Source organism: Ambystoma mexicanum, chromosome 2p (assembly GCF_040938575.1).
Source record: "Ambystoma mexicanum isolate Mex_15411 chromosome 2p, UKY_AmexF1_1, whole genome shotgun sequence".
Taxonomy (NCBI): domain Eukaryota; kingdom Metazoa; phylum Chordata; class Amphibia; order Caudata; family Ambystomatidae; genus Ambystoma; species Ambystoma mexicanum.
Genome location: NC_090923.1, coordinates 1,182,177,654 through 1,182,192,161, shown reverse-complemented (window position 1 = coordinate 1,182,192,161; position 14,508 = coordinate 1,182,177,654). Strand labels below are relative to the sequence as shown.

General features: G+C 43.4%; 1 protein-coding gene across 9 annotated transcripts in view; it reads right to left on the bottom strand.

Annotated features, from left to right (window-relative positions):
• Positions 1–14,508, bottom strand: part of ATP2B3 (ATPase plasma membrane Ca2+ transporting 3) — a 1,317,805-nt gene that overhangs the window by 331,249 nt on the left and 972,048 nt on the right. For all 9 annotated transcript variants that reach the window (XR_011302157.1, XR_011302158.1, XR_011302159.1 and 6 more), the window contains one exon: positions 4,423–4,657. Coding sequence is in view for 6 of the 9 variants with exons in the window: in XM_069645362.1 (XP_069501463.1) it covers positions 4,423–4,657 (235 nt within the window). In the remaining 3 variants the exon portion in view is untranslated. The remainder of the gene's footprint in view (positions 1–4,422; positions 4,658–14,508) is intronic.

The following is a 14,508-nucleotide window of genomic DNA, read 5'->3' as shown; positions in this document are numbered from 1 at the left end:
GGAGCATAGCTGACCATGTACTTCTGGGGTTGGGGGGGGGGCAACAAGGGCCCCTGGGGAGAAAAGATTATCTTTTCAGAGACCTCAGTCCGTATACAAGATCAGAACAACTGCCCTAAGCAGATTTACAGATGTCAGCTCTGCCCTCCGACAAGAGTTTAATGAGGTTATCCCTTAAAAGTCTTGCGAGGAAGGGGCTTCTTACAGAGTGATTAATTTGGAGCAGGAGGATTCAGTGGGTGAACTGCCCATAGTAGAGCAGGCCAGCGGGTGCATAGGTCTCGAGTAGATAGCCCAAGGAAGAACCAGCCAATCAGTCTGACGCAGACCACTTTTCAAGAAGCCCTCAGCCGACCCCTCCCTTCCGGCTAATTATCGCCCGATCTCTATCACTCCTTTCCTGGGCAAACTCCTGGAAAAGCTGGCCATCTCCCAGCTTAATCGCCCCACTGAATCTGTTGGCTGTCTCCATGACCATCAGTCTGTTTTCAGAGCAGCCAGAAGCATGGAAACTGCTCTCCTGAACATCTGTGAAAATCTGCTCTCTAACCTTGATTCTAATTTCCCCTCTGTCCTCATTCTACTTGATCTATCCTCAGCTTTTTACACGGTTAACCATGCCATCCTGCTCAACCAGCTCCGTGATATTCTGGGTATCACTGATCAAACTCTGGCCTGGTTAACTTCTTTCCTGTCTGATCGACCCTCCCAGCTCCAACTTGGGTCCTTCCTCTCCTCTATATCTCTCTCCACCTGCGGTGTTCCCCAGGGGTCTAACCTCTCTCCCTGGTTATTCAACCAATACCTGGCACCTCATGCCCCCAGCATTGCTGCTTTCTGCACCAACTTCCAATGCTATGCAGATGACACCCAGCTTGCCTTCAAGCTCCTCACTGCCGCCTCTTCTCCTTCTCTCATCCCGGATTGTCTCTCTGCAATCCAAGAGTGGTGCACCGCCAATGATCTCTGCCTGATTGCCAGCAAGACAGAGATCCTCCTCATTGGCACACCAGCACCCTTCTTTCCCCTCACTCTCTGGCCGGCCTCCCTTGGCCCTCCTCCTGCTCCCACCTGCGGGGCTAAGAACTTCATGGTTATCTTCGACTCCACACTCTCCTTCTCTCCTCACATCTCCAACGTCTCTAAGAAGTTAAACTACCAACTGCACCTCCTCAGAGGTATTCTCCCTCTCCTTCCCCCAGAAGTGAAGCTCACTGTATCTATAGCTCTGGTCCTCTATAGGCTTGACTACTGTAACAGCCTCCTATAAAATATGCCTGCCTCTACTCTCCACCCTCTGCAAATCATCCAGAACAGGACTGCAATACTTGTCCTTGGCCTCAAGCCCATGGATCATATCTCTCCAGCACTGAAATCCCTCCCATTGGCTCCCTGTGGCTGCAAGGATCAAATTCAAGACCCTTTGCATTGTCCACAAAGCCTTCTGGGGCCTGGGACCAAAATATCTCCAGCTTTCTCTTCTGAAGTATCTTCCTACTCAAGCCCTTTGCTCCTCCACCTCCAACTCCTTGAGGGTCATGTGGTTTTTCAAGCAATGCGCTGGGGGCAGATCTCTCTCTTCTGTGGGTGCCTCCCTCTGGAACAGCCTCCCTGCTTCTCTGAAACTTGAGCAGAACCACCTCCAGTTTCGGAAGCAGCTCAAGACTTTGCTCTTTGCTTCTGCCTTCTCTCTTCCTCTTCCCTGCTGATCTCCTGTCTGATTCTGCACTGGTTACCTTGGCACCCTCTGGACCATGTGCCCAGGTCCCTGCATTCTGGCAACCCTGCACTTGGGGCTGTATCTGCTACCCTACATACCCCCTACCTGCACTATTTATCACTTGCTGGTCTGCACTTAACCTTGCACTGCCACCTGTTGACCACACTTCTTGTTTCTTGATCTTTAGATCCTATGTCCTGCACTTGCTCCTCCTCCCTCTGCACTTTTCCCCTTTCATCTCCCCTGTATTTGCGCAATCTCAATTTTACTGGGCCTAGTAAGATGGTTGTCTTGTCCCTTGCTCCCCTCCCCTGCCACATTGCGCTCTGAAACACTTGTGTATGGGCGCACTATAAATAAAATATATCTTATCATATGATATCATATCAGACCACAGTACATTCGAATATGATCTACCTAATGCAGGGGAGGAGCCTATTCCTTTACAAAGGATCAACAACTACTTCACTAAAGAGAATGTGGGGGGATTTAGAAACGCGGCATTGAAAAAGATTACGAAACTGGGGCCAGGGGAAACTACCTTCTAGATGAACTGACCTCTAGAGTGCTATACGGGGATACCCCTTTTGTCTCTCTCTCTCTCCTCCCATATCTTCCATGGGGAGGGACCTTATGGTGAGGGGAAACCAGACAACAGGCATAACAACCCTGTGGAACTCAGGGATAGGGACAAGACTCAACCAGGAAATGTTAGCACAGCGGGTCCATTGACGTGCATGGAGCACCCGGCCTGGGAATTGGCGACCATGAGCCTCAAAGGCTGAGACAAGTTAGGGGAAGGGCCCCTCAGGACTTCAACCCCACTCAGAGCTTAGACCAACCAGGAACCCAGAGGGGAGTAAGTCAACCATACCAGTACCCTTGGCCTGCAAGGGTCTCGAAAATGTACATAGGCTGACAGCAGGGACAGAAGTGAAACCTTCCTTGGGAGAGGGTGACAAGATCAAAGTCAACCAACAGGATCCAAAGACACTCCACTAAAAAAGCACAGAGGGGGAAAGGGGAAATGTCTCCTACCAAAAGCCAGTAAGTCTGAGCTCTTCATTATCCTAACCATATCAGAAACCCTGGGCACAGCACCACAGCACTGCACCGCAGTGCGAGGGGAGGAGGGGATAAGACCTTTCAGACACTTACCAAATGGTGGCAGTTTCCCTAAGACCAGAGGAGAGACAGGGAACCCCTGAGAAGGAGCACATGGCAGCCATTGAACGTTGCTTAGCTAGCACCTGCACCGAAATTGGCACCCGACCTTAAACTGACACCTCCCTTTTGAAGCTTATGTCATTCTAGAAAGAGTTTGGGGTGCACAAAACCAGTCTTGTCCCAGTAGCAGTTGCAAGGCCATCCAATACAGTACGCCACGGGATGTTAGGACCAAGGCAACTGCAAAGGGAAAGACAATAGTAAAGCAGTGTGCTGGGGTTCATCCCCAGGATGTTGAGATTTAGAATAAGGATTGTGCTCTGGAAATGATGTCCTTCTAGAATCGTCCATCGTCATCTGTTTTCGTTACTCCCATCTCCTGACGCTGGTATCCAGAATTTCTCCCTCTTGTGTTTTTAGTTTCTACCCATTCATCCTGCAGCAGGTTGCCAACCAAAGGGTATGATGGATCCTTAGGACAAGTACTGAAGAACTCAGATAAAAAGGGATCGAGTGCTGACACCATTCCCCAAACTGGTATTTTAGTTCATCTTTTCTGTTTACTGTTGCGTACAGTTACGCTGCAGGCCATCCTATATACTTGTGCACTAATATTCCCAGGTGTTCATCCAACCTACCCTGCTATGAAAATAACACAATGTTGGTCCTTACTCATATGGTGTGCGAGTATTTTGCTGAACCCCCTGAATGTGACATAATACACTTGTTACTCCTGAACCATGTGTGAATGCTAAGCCCAAAATGAACTTTGGTTTATGAATATGGCGACATTTCAAATGGGTTTAAATATGATTAATGCATTCCAAGAGTTAGCCTTTTAAAGCTTATCATATGTTTAACCCCTACGTCGCAGAGAGAGAACCCTGCATCATCTGGTTCATTTGCTGCAAATAATTACAAAGAAGCCTGGCCTTGATCCCCACCCCATCCATAAAATACCCAAGATCCCAAGAAAATTATGAACTTTTCACATTTTCTACCGTATTCATAAGATGAACATGCTGTCTTAATGCATCTTCTAGTTGTGGAAACAATAATACATTTGGCCCCATGTTTGCTAACATTACCATAGTTTACAAAACAGTTATTGCTAGGAGGTTTAAGGTTCCCTGGATATGATATGATGATATGATATTTTATTTATATCGCGTTCATACACAAGTGTTTCAGAGCACGAACCTCTGTTGATATCCATATCGTCACATTCATCGTTGCACTCCTCCACAACACTCTTGTCCCACTTGCTGCCAAAAACATCAGTCAAAAGAGGAGTGGCGACTGCAGCTAAGCCTTTATTAGGAAATCAGCCACTTTCAATTCATTTAACCTCAGGGAAGACCTTGTGGATCAGAGAGAATTCTGTGAACCAATTGTTTTTCTGATGTGCTATTTGCCTTGGTTTTGATAAATCACTAGAACCCTCTATTTCATTATCCAAAAATTGAAATAGCAGAAACCTGCTAACCATTACTCTGTGCAAAATCTGTAAGTTTGAATGAATGTGAGTTTCATACCTCCTGTCGCACAGGATCTTCAATGCCCACCACTGCAATACAGGTTAGGTCCCCCACAATTTCGTTCTCATTGTCCCATTCTGGCTCGGGCACCCCTGGGAAGTCCCGGTAGGCAATGCAGATGGTGCGCAGGCCATCGCAAGCCATGGGCTCAATCACCTTCTTCACCATCTCCTCCTTATCACGAGTGCGGAATACACGGGTCTCGCCGTTGCTACAGAAGATGCTGGAACATCTAATTGGGAAGAGGAAGGAGAGAGAATCGACATCAGAATCTGTGAACGGATTTCCTTTGGAATTAGAAATTCTGTTAGTTAAAAAGAAGAAAGAGGAACCACAGAAAGAACAGTAGGGTCAGCTGTATAATAAAATGCAATACATGATGGGTCAAAACAAAGAAATTAAACAATAATATGAGAAGAGATGGCGATAACGAAATAATGTAAACATGTTCAGATTTCCAAATGTAGGTAAGGATTCTAGGAGACCACCTACATGTCTGACATCTTTTGATGACCAGATTTAACTGCTTGACGCCACGTCTGGCAGTAGAATCTGCCCATCAAAAGATGTCAATACCAACTGATAGTCCCAGCCTCATAATAAAATAAATATATATATATATATGTTTTACATAGTGGTGCTATTAGCATCTTAAGGCAGGGAATTCTCTCTCTCTCATGTGTTTGCTGTTTGACACCATAATCTATTTTTGTCTATTTTGCATCCCACCCTTCTTTTGTATCTTGTGACTACATTTTCGGCTAATCTTTTTTTATATACTTTTTGTTTGGCAATTTAAAGACAATGATCACTACATATTTGCAAAGGTCCATCCTGATAAGTCACCATTTTTAGGACTTCATTATGTGTCAGGCGATAACAGTAAAAACAAGTGTTATTTGAAATACTGACCGTGTATACAGCCCACTTGATTACAGGTCATGAGTTATTTGGAATGCCAAATGCTATAAATACTGTATGACTACAACTATGAATACATTTTACAAGGTCCTCCAGCAACAAACATACATTTTGTCATTTGAGTGAAGTATATCTAGGCGCTTACCCCAAAAGGGGTGAAAATGTGCGTATCTATGATGGCCACCTTTTAAAAAATAAATAGTGCACAGAAGGGTCATTACTGTCCCCTCTGTGTATTTTTGGACATGGTACGGTACTGGTATTATTTACTACTGTACACAATCTATTCCCATCACCCAAACAGGGATGGGAATGGATTTTTCAGGGGGGCAATCAAGGCATGCAGGTTTTCTGAAACACTGCATGCAGTATTTGCAATTATATGTACGCTTCTTCATCAGGAGGGCGGTAAAGGCTTAAACCTACACAGACCGATGGATTTCTGAGTAAAAACTCTTTGGGGCTCGTTAGGTGGCCCTTGGACTTATCTGCCAGATGTTTGAGGAGTGACGGGGTTTATTTGGGTGTTGATGGTCCAATATCTACTTGTGCAAATCCCTGTATCTCTATGTGCCCTAGCTGTCCCATCTTCAACATTTGTTAATGCTTAAGAACATGATAAGCAACCATTTTAAAAGTATAATACACAATGGGAAAACTGGACATTTAAAATTCAATTTTTCGTTTTTGATTTCTTAAAAACAATTAAAAACAGCATGTTGGGACCATTCCCGTGGTGAAAGGTGCTATACAAATGACAAAATAATATAAAAAAGGACAGAGTTCTCTAACGCAAGGGGTGGGACTAAGTCCAGACGATGATCCAGTAAGATGAATTGTTACACTGCCTTTAAATAATATTGAATGTGTTATTGCATACAGTACTCAATGTAATGACCTCAGAAGGATGGGAAATGAATTGGTCTAGCCAGGATTTGAACCTGTTACCTGATTACTGCCAACACATCCTTGTAGAAGGTATTGAAACCACTAGGCTGTGGTATTTACCGCTCATAGGTGTTTTCCAAAGGGCTTCCCTTTAGTAGGATTGCTTTTGTAACCTTTCAAGGTGGAAGATGTGTGAGCGCTAGCCTGGTTGGGTGCAAAGCAGGCTAGTTTTCCTTAGACAATCTAATCAATGACCCTTCTCTAAAGAACTGTAATCAATTAAAGAAGGCCCTTTTTGTCACCATGCAAATGAAAATGAGCACAGCTTGAACTCGTATTGCTTCTGGGTTTTTCAAGACGTTTGTTTTGAAGATGCCTCAAACACAGTTTGCAAAATAATACTTTTTAAACTGCATTGGGATTGCTAGCTCCAGCCTGTTACACTTGTAAGGGTTCCATGTAATAATGTCCCCGCAAAAATATCGCCATGCAAAAACATCGCCGAAAAAAGGCCGTTTTTTATGGGGACATTATTACATGGAACATGCGGGGGACACCCCCGCAACCCCCAAACCTTTGTTTTTTCTTCATGGGGAGCAGGGGACACCCCCGCAACCCCCACTGCCCCTGTCCCCATATATATGGTCACCCAAATAATATCGGCACAACTGTTTCCCGGCGATATTATTTACGGCGACCATATATATGGGGATAATATTACCTGATACCCTTAGAAGCACTGTAAAGGCAGACTAGGGGCAGGTCCCAATTTTGACATCAATAAATAGATGTGCAGTTGGCTGGCCAGGGAAGGGATTCAACCTCTGTTTTTGGCCAATAACTGCATTTCTGATTGGAAACAGATAGACAAAGTGATAGTATTTTGAATGTTTTAGCCCACAGGTGACATTAGCCACCAGATAAAGAAAAACCTGTAGCTAAGATACCTAATTGCATTGCACAAAGTGTACTCGTATAGACCCTCATACTTAGCTAAGTCAGTGAAAATGTCGTAAAATAGTTACAGTACTATGCTTCTTCCATGCAGACGTGTATTCCTGCTTTTCTCGAATCCTGTTGTTGTGTGTCTGCATGCCTGTATATTTACAATGGACACGCAGACCCACAACAGCAGATCCAGATGTATAGTTAGGATTTCCTGTTTTCAGTGTTTCTTATTCTGGTGGTGTTTTCGCAGGCTTTTCACACTTTTTCTAAATCAGTGTTCACCAATTGTTTCCCTCAAACAAATCACGGACAACTGCATTTTTCCACTGTAGACAAAAATGTATCTCTTATTGATGTGTGTATATTATGTATAATTGTTTTGAAGGAAGAAAATCACAGATTATGCCGATGCAGACTTTGTTATCTCTTTGCTTTCTTGGACGTGTAGTCATGAATTTATAATGAGAAAGGAAAAATACATATACAACAAGAACATAGAACCAAAAACGACTTGATGGGCTCCAGTTGCCTGAGAGGGTGCAAGGTAAGAGCCTGAATTATTTTTGCAGTCAACCTCAAGACTTAACTACCCAAATTTAATCTAAATCAAGGTGTTTAAGAGAGGAAGGGGGAGGTGCATGAGGGACAGAGACAGGTGTATCTGTATATTCATTTTCAAAGCTGCATGCAGGACAAAGACCTAAACAACCTTTTTTTTTTTTTAAACAAAACACTTGTGTGGAACTAATCCTCTGATCATGTTGATTACAATGGATCCCTTGGTGAAAATATAAAGTTTGCATATTTACTAAGTTGATATTGAATAGGTTCTGGAACCATTAAAACAGCACTGGGTATTTAATTTGATATGAATTAGGGATTCCAAACCGCACATAACTATGCTATTTTTTCACTGAACTATACCATCACATTTATGCTGAAGCCATTGCAATAAGGGAAAATAAGTGATCTTTCCTTGGCCCATTTCTCCAAAAGAACTTGAATGGACTCATGTTTGACGGAGGACTTTTGGAATACAAGGCACCATTGATCAGGTAGTGCATTGAGATCTTCTCTGACAAGTTGCTAACTGAACTTTTTCCTCCTTGTAACTTCATGAATCCAATAATTAACTCCAAAGTGCTACTTTTCTAAAATACATGGCCCATAAAATACATAGTTATTAATGGGACATATCATATAGCTTATTTCAGTTTTGTCCATATTCAGAAGGAAAATGTCTGAAAATGTCCAGTAGATGGCAGTGCTGACCTTGCTTTTAATGTTCACTTAAATGCAGGGTTCCATGTGTAGCAAGGACAGCACTGCCATTTAGTGGACATTTTCAGATATTTTCGGATTAACCTCTGACAGAATTTTTTTTTCTTCAGGGGACAGAAATCAGATTAAATTGGATATTACTGAAATCCAAAAAGCCTAGTTATAATGAACAATCACAGTGATTTTACAACAACAGATCACCCACCACCCTACACATGGCGGAGACCTCCAGGGAAACCATTTGTAAGACAGCGTTTTCCCTTACAAATAGTTTTCATGGGAATTGGGGTTTCGGGAGCGCAGAGGTACTTGGGGGCAACAAAGAAATGGAAACAAACGCATTTACAGATCTTTTTATTTTGCCATGCAGGAACTATTTATGGTGCAAGAAAAGTTATTATTCATTTCACCCATTTGGTGATCTATGGGAATGATACCTGAAAGCATTGAAAAGCATTGCCCATGGAAGCTTCCGTGCTTGTGGGGACGATGCTATTCGTGACCACACCATTTTTGGACAATTGCTTTAATTTTGAGGTGACTTTTTGACAGATGTTCTGTGTTCCAGATCTTAATTTGTTCAATGGGGAGGCTCTGTGTGATCTCCCGCAGGGAACCATAACTGTTTGCCCTTGCGTTGCCTGGTTCAAGCAGAAGGCTGCCGAAATCTAATTGGCTAGTGATGAAAGAGGTTGTGTTATTTCACAGCGAATGGAAGGATTGTGTCAATGATGAGCTATTTAGATTAGCTGCCAAAGAAACACTGTTTGAAGTATTGATTAAGTCAGTGCTTCCCAAAGACTTTTATTTTAAGGAAAGAGGGAAGGAGAATGTAAAGAGGCAGGGCATTGGACAATTGTTGGGCAGGAAAAAATGTGATTTTGATTTGAGTTCAAAGCCATTACATATTTCAAGGTCATAAAAACCTAACCAATTTGGCCTAGTTTCTGAACCACTGACTCCTGAAGAAAAGGGTTGGTGATTTTTATTTTATTTTATTTATTTACGTGATATAGTTTACAATAAACTTCCACACTCAAAAAATAATATATAGTTCATTTTTAAAACAATTATTTAAATTAAAAAAATTACATTTTCATATCATATCATTTCGCTCCTATGGATTCACGTACCTCCAATAGAGTGCATACTTCTTTTTTAGTTCTCAATTTTTTAAACAAACAAGATCACAATATATCCCATTCAGTATGTAACAATTCATCAACTTATATTCCACAGTAGGTAACATTACTATGTAGAATTATCTTCAACATCTGAGGGATCTGAGGGTCCTATATGTTCCTAGGCATTGCACCTGCATGTAAAGTGGCTCTATATTCTGCTTCAGCGCCATGACAATAAGGGATACCAGCCTTCCATTGATCACCAGGGGAGGCCAACCCCTTCCCCAAACCATAGCTACTTTTCGCAAGAGCCAACAAGAGACTGATTAAGCGCCTCATATGCCCTGCAATATCCACCATGTACCCCAAAAGCGCCACCAGGGGAGATGGGACTACCCGCTCTCCGATTATCTTCCCTCCAGAGTAGCGAATACTATTAGACAGAAATCTTGCATGCAGGGACACTGGCATGTTAGGTGTTAAAAGGTCACCAGCAAGTGCTTACATGCCACACTCTCATCGAATATATCAGGAAGAAACCTATGCAGAGCTACAGGAGTGGAATAAAGCTGGTGTACATACTTCAAATGTATTCATTTGTATCTGCTATTATGAGCTACTCTCTTAGTCTGTGCCTAGCAATAACGCCACATTTCCTCAGGAATCGGTGCCGCAAAATCTCTTCCCATTTCCCATGTGCATCCACAGCCCATCCCACCCTATTGTCCATGGTTTTTGCATACAAGCTTGAGATTAGCTTCCCATTGCCCTCTGCTATTATCAGGTCATGGAGAAGCGGTGCAAGATTCGGTGCTTTAGGAAAGGATGGAAACAACTTCTTTAATGTAGTTTTGAGCCTAAAAAACAAATGAATTGTCTAGTGTTCACGTACCGCCCAACTATTTAAACTCATCTGCATTAAGAAATTGTCTTTGGGGAAAGAGGTTGTGAAATTGGGAAATGCCCAACTTGCCCATACATTGTTTATGTCCTTTCACGCCAGTTAGGGGTATTCCCGGAATGTGTACCACGAGCAAAATGGGGGAGTTCAACATTTCTCATTGTGCCTATTGTTCTATACGCTGCCAGGCCTTGCATATGCCCCCCACCATATTTTTTGCTCTGGCGATGCTTCGCAAGGTCGTGAGTATCACTGCTCTCAAAAGTCCCAGTGACGCCAAGGCCTTCTCAATTTGCACATAAGGTCTGTCTGGGATGGGAGCATACCAGCATGATAAAAATGTAGCCTGTGCTGCTTCATAATAAGATTCAAAATTGGGGAGTGCCAACCCACCCCTTTCCAAGGGGGCGTTAAATGTATCCCAACATATCTGTGGTTGTTTACCTCCCCATATGAATCTGGAGCCAATGGATTTCACCTCTCTAAAAAAGGCTCTAGTTACCACCAGGGGCACGTTCAGGAAAATATATAGGCACCTGGGTGGGAGTATCATGTTACCCAGGGAGATGCTACTATACAGGGAAAGCGGGAGCTGCAATCATCGGTCAGTCACTGTTCTGACCTTTTCAAGTGTTTTACTATAATTCTTTTGAAGAAGTATTTCAGGGGATCTCGCAAGGTCTATTCCCAGATAGCAGATACTTTCTATGTGCCACTGGGATCCCAGTCCGTCTGGTTAGTCAGCAGGAATTGCACCACATTTTTATGATTAATCTTAAAACCTGATGACTGCCCAAATGCCAATACGTCTAGCATTATAGGTGCCAAGTTGACTACCGGGTTTGTGACATACAATATCATGCCGTCAGGCTAAAGCGAGATTACCAATTTGTGTGTGAACAACAGTGCACCCCTGTGAATATGCAGTTCCCTTGTTAATTCTGCCAAGGGCTCTATTGGTAAAGCAGACAATGGGGGTATGCGGGAAATCCCTGCTTTGTTCCCAATCTCATTTGAATTGTCCCAGAAACCTGTCCATTAATCCATAGCCGTGCCACAGGGGACGTGCACAGCAGTGATACCATCAATATCATTACCTCTCCCGCCCCCATCCATCTCAGCACTGTGAAAAGGAAAGGCCATTCCACAGAATCAAGTGCCTTTTTGATGTCCAATAGGGCAGCCGCTACTGGACATTGTTAGTCGACTGCCGAAATCAAGCCGAACATGCTACGTAATCCATAGGATGTGAACCTCCCTGGAATGAAGCCAGCCTTCATGCATTTATTCATTAGGGGTGCTAATATAAAGGCCAGAATCTTTGCCAGTACCTTGTTGTCCATATTTATAAGCAAAACCAGCCTATAGGAAGAGCATTCCTCAGCCTCTTTCCTTGGCTTCAAGAGTAGTGTGACTACAGTTTCCCTCACTGACTCCGGTAACCTCCAATCAAGAAATGTGGCGACAATGTTTTCGAAAAAGATTGATAAATATCAGCATTAAAGCCATTTGGGTTCCGGAGCTTTCTCTTTCGGCAGAGCGCGGATAGCATTATGAACCTCGTGTATTGTAATAGGGCTACACAGCCACTCCCTTTTCCCTTGGGCAAACCAATAAAGTGCTATTTGACCCCTTACTTAATAATGTATGTGACACATTTGTGTCAGAGGAATACATCCCAGTGTAGTACTCTGGTAAAGCCTGAATAATGTCTGTGTCTGTGTGTTTTAGTTCCCCTGTTTTACTCCATATAACTGTAATGTGGGATTGGGTGCTTCGACTTCAGCCACGCAAGCCAATAATCTGCTTGGGCGTTGACCCTCCCCGTATTGACGGACAGACAATCGTATGTACAAATTTCACTTTCCTATAAAGAGCGTGGTTGAAGCTTTCCAGTTCAACATGTATCTGAGCTTGCTTAATGGGATCTGTGAGGTGGTCGGCATCTGCTTCAAGTTCTTGGAGTAGCGCTTCACTGTGCAGCAATTCTGCTCTAATAGTTTTCAATATGCCTGCTTCCTTCACAATACATTCCCACCCGTATGACACATTTAAAGGCTTCCCACAAGAGGGAATGAGAGGCAACCAAATCCTAATTTTCCCAGAAAAAATCAGTAATACTCCCCTGGATGGACTCCTGAAACACAGTGTCAGTTTGACTATCGTTTTTAAAGACACAGTAGCCTCTATTCACCAACTTCTCTGGCACAACCCCACTCATTGCCACAGGTGCATGATCAGACAAAGTGTGAGCTAGGATTTCACATTCTGTGACCCAACCCACTCCTTTATCCGAAACAAGAAAATAGTCAAGTCAGGATACTGATTGAAGAACCGCAGATATAAATGTGTAGCCCTTCTCATTCGGTGATGCCCTCGCCAGACATCACTGAGTTTGCAAGTTGAGCATATGTGTTGCAAATCGTGTGTAGCTTTCGAAGGTGGCCTATGTATCCCGCTTCATCTATCCCAGTCAGGGTTCAACACTGCATTGAGTCCCATGCCCAGATTATCATATTAGAAGACTGCTTCAGCAATTGCAATTAAATCCATACCAGCGTGTCTAGGCATTCGGTATTGGGCCCATAATAATTGACTAGCATAACAACTTGTCCATGTATAACCCCATTGACCATCAACATTCTGCCATATGCATATTTCAGAGCTTCAATGAGGTGAAAAGCCCACTTCCCCCTGTACAAAGATACACAACCCTCTGGAGTAGTTAAGAGTAAGAGGAGAAATATCTGTGACAATCCCATGAGTCAGCAAACTTTGTTTAATCAGAGAGAGTTATATGCATCTCCTGCAAAAATGAGATATCCACCTGATGCCTTTGCAAGCACAACAGTACCCTCTGGGTTTTCGAGGGGCAATAAGGCAGCGGACATTCCACGTCATGCATTGCATCCCATTAACCATTACTCATAACCATAAAGGCAACTTGCCGACCCGATCTGCAATGGCGACAGAGCCTCCCCTTTGCTTTAGTGCCAATAACATTATGCATATGAGTCACCCAATCCATTCTCCAATAGCAACGCCCCTTACCTAGGTGAGTCACAATACCACCGTGGGAGTCAAGAAAAAGTGCTGTCTTAACTAACAAAAAGGTAATCAACTATAAAATATTATAAATTGCCCTTGATCCACACCTACACCCCACCCGCATCCCTAAACCGCCAGTTAAATCCCCACCCCCTTAAACCAATGCCCATTCTGCATCGTCGTTTGAAGACCACTCAAGTGCCTAGTTACTCCTACCCACCCCACATATCTACGTCTGCCACAATGCAGAATGGCCACTGTCAAATTCTCAAGCAAGAATTATGCATTTAACATCAGCCAGTGCCCCCTCCCAGGGAACTACCAGAATTATTGCCACTCGCAGGAGTTTTAAGACTATTTGATATTGAATCCAGGAAATCAGCAGCTTCTTCAGGAGACTGAAAGAACATTGCCCTTCCTTTATGTTCTACACAAGTCCAGGAAGAGACGCACTGGATAACCCTTGAATGTGACACAAAGTATCTGTCTCTGTAATTGAGCAACTGAGCTATGATATCTCTTTGCCGGTGCTCCAAGAATAGGCTGCTTCCCACCTGGGAAATGACGAGCCTGTTCCACCATAAATGCTGATGAGAAGCCGTCGTGCCCGCGTGTCTCATCTAGGATAGATTCTGCTAGGAGTTCCATTGACCACAAGGCGCCTGATTGAAGGACCCCTACTAACCTTAGGTTATCCCTTCGACATTTAGATTCAAGGTCTTCCTGCTTATCTGACAACTCTTTAAGTGTTTTTTTAATTTTGGTCATCTCTCTCTCAAGGTCAAACAGGCTTCATCCTCAACAGTAGAGAAGCAGTGTTCAGCTTCATGTAGCCTGTCACCATGTTTATTGAGCCTGACCTGCATGTGGTCTATCTAAAAGGTCAATGTGTCCAGCTTATTATCCAATGATTGGATACCTGCTTGCAGCTGTGCAAAACTGTTTTTACTATCCTGCAATGCTCCCAGAGAT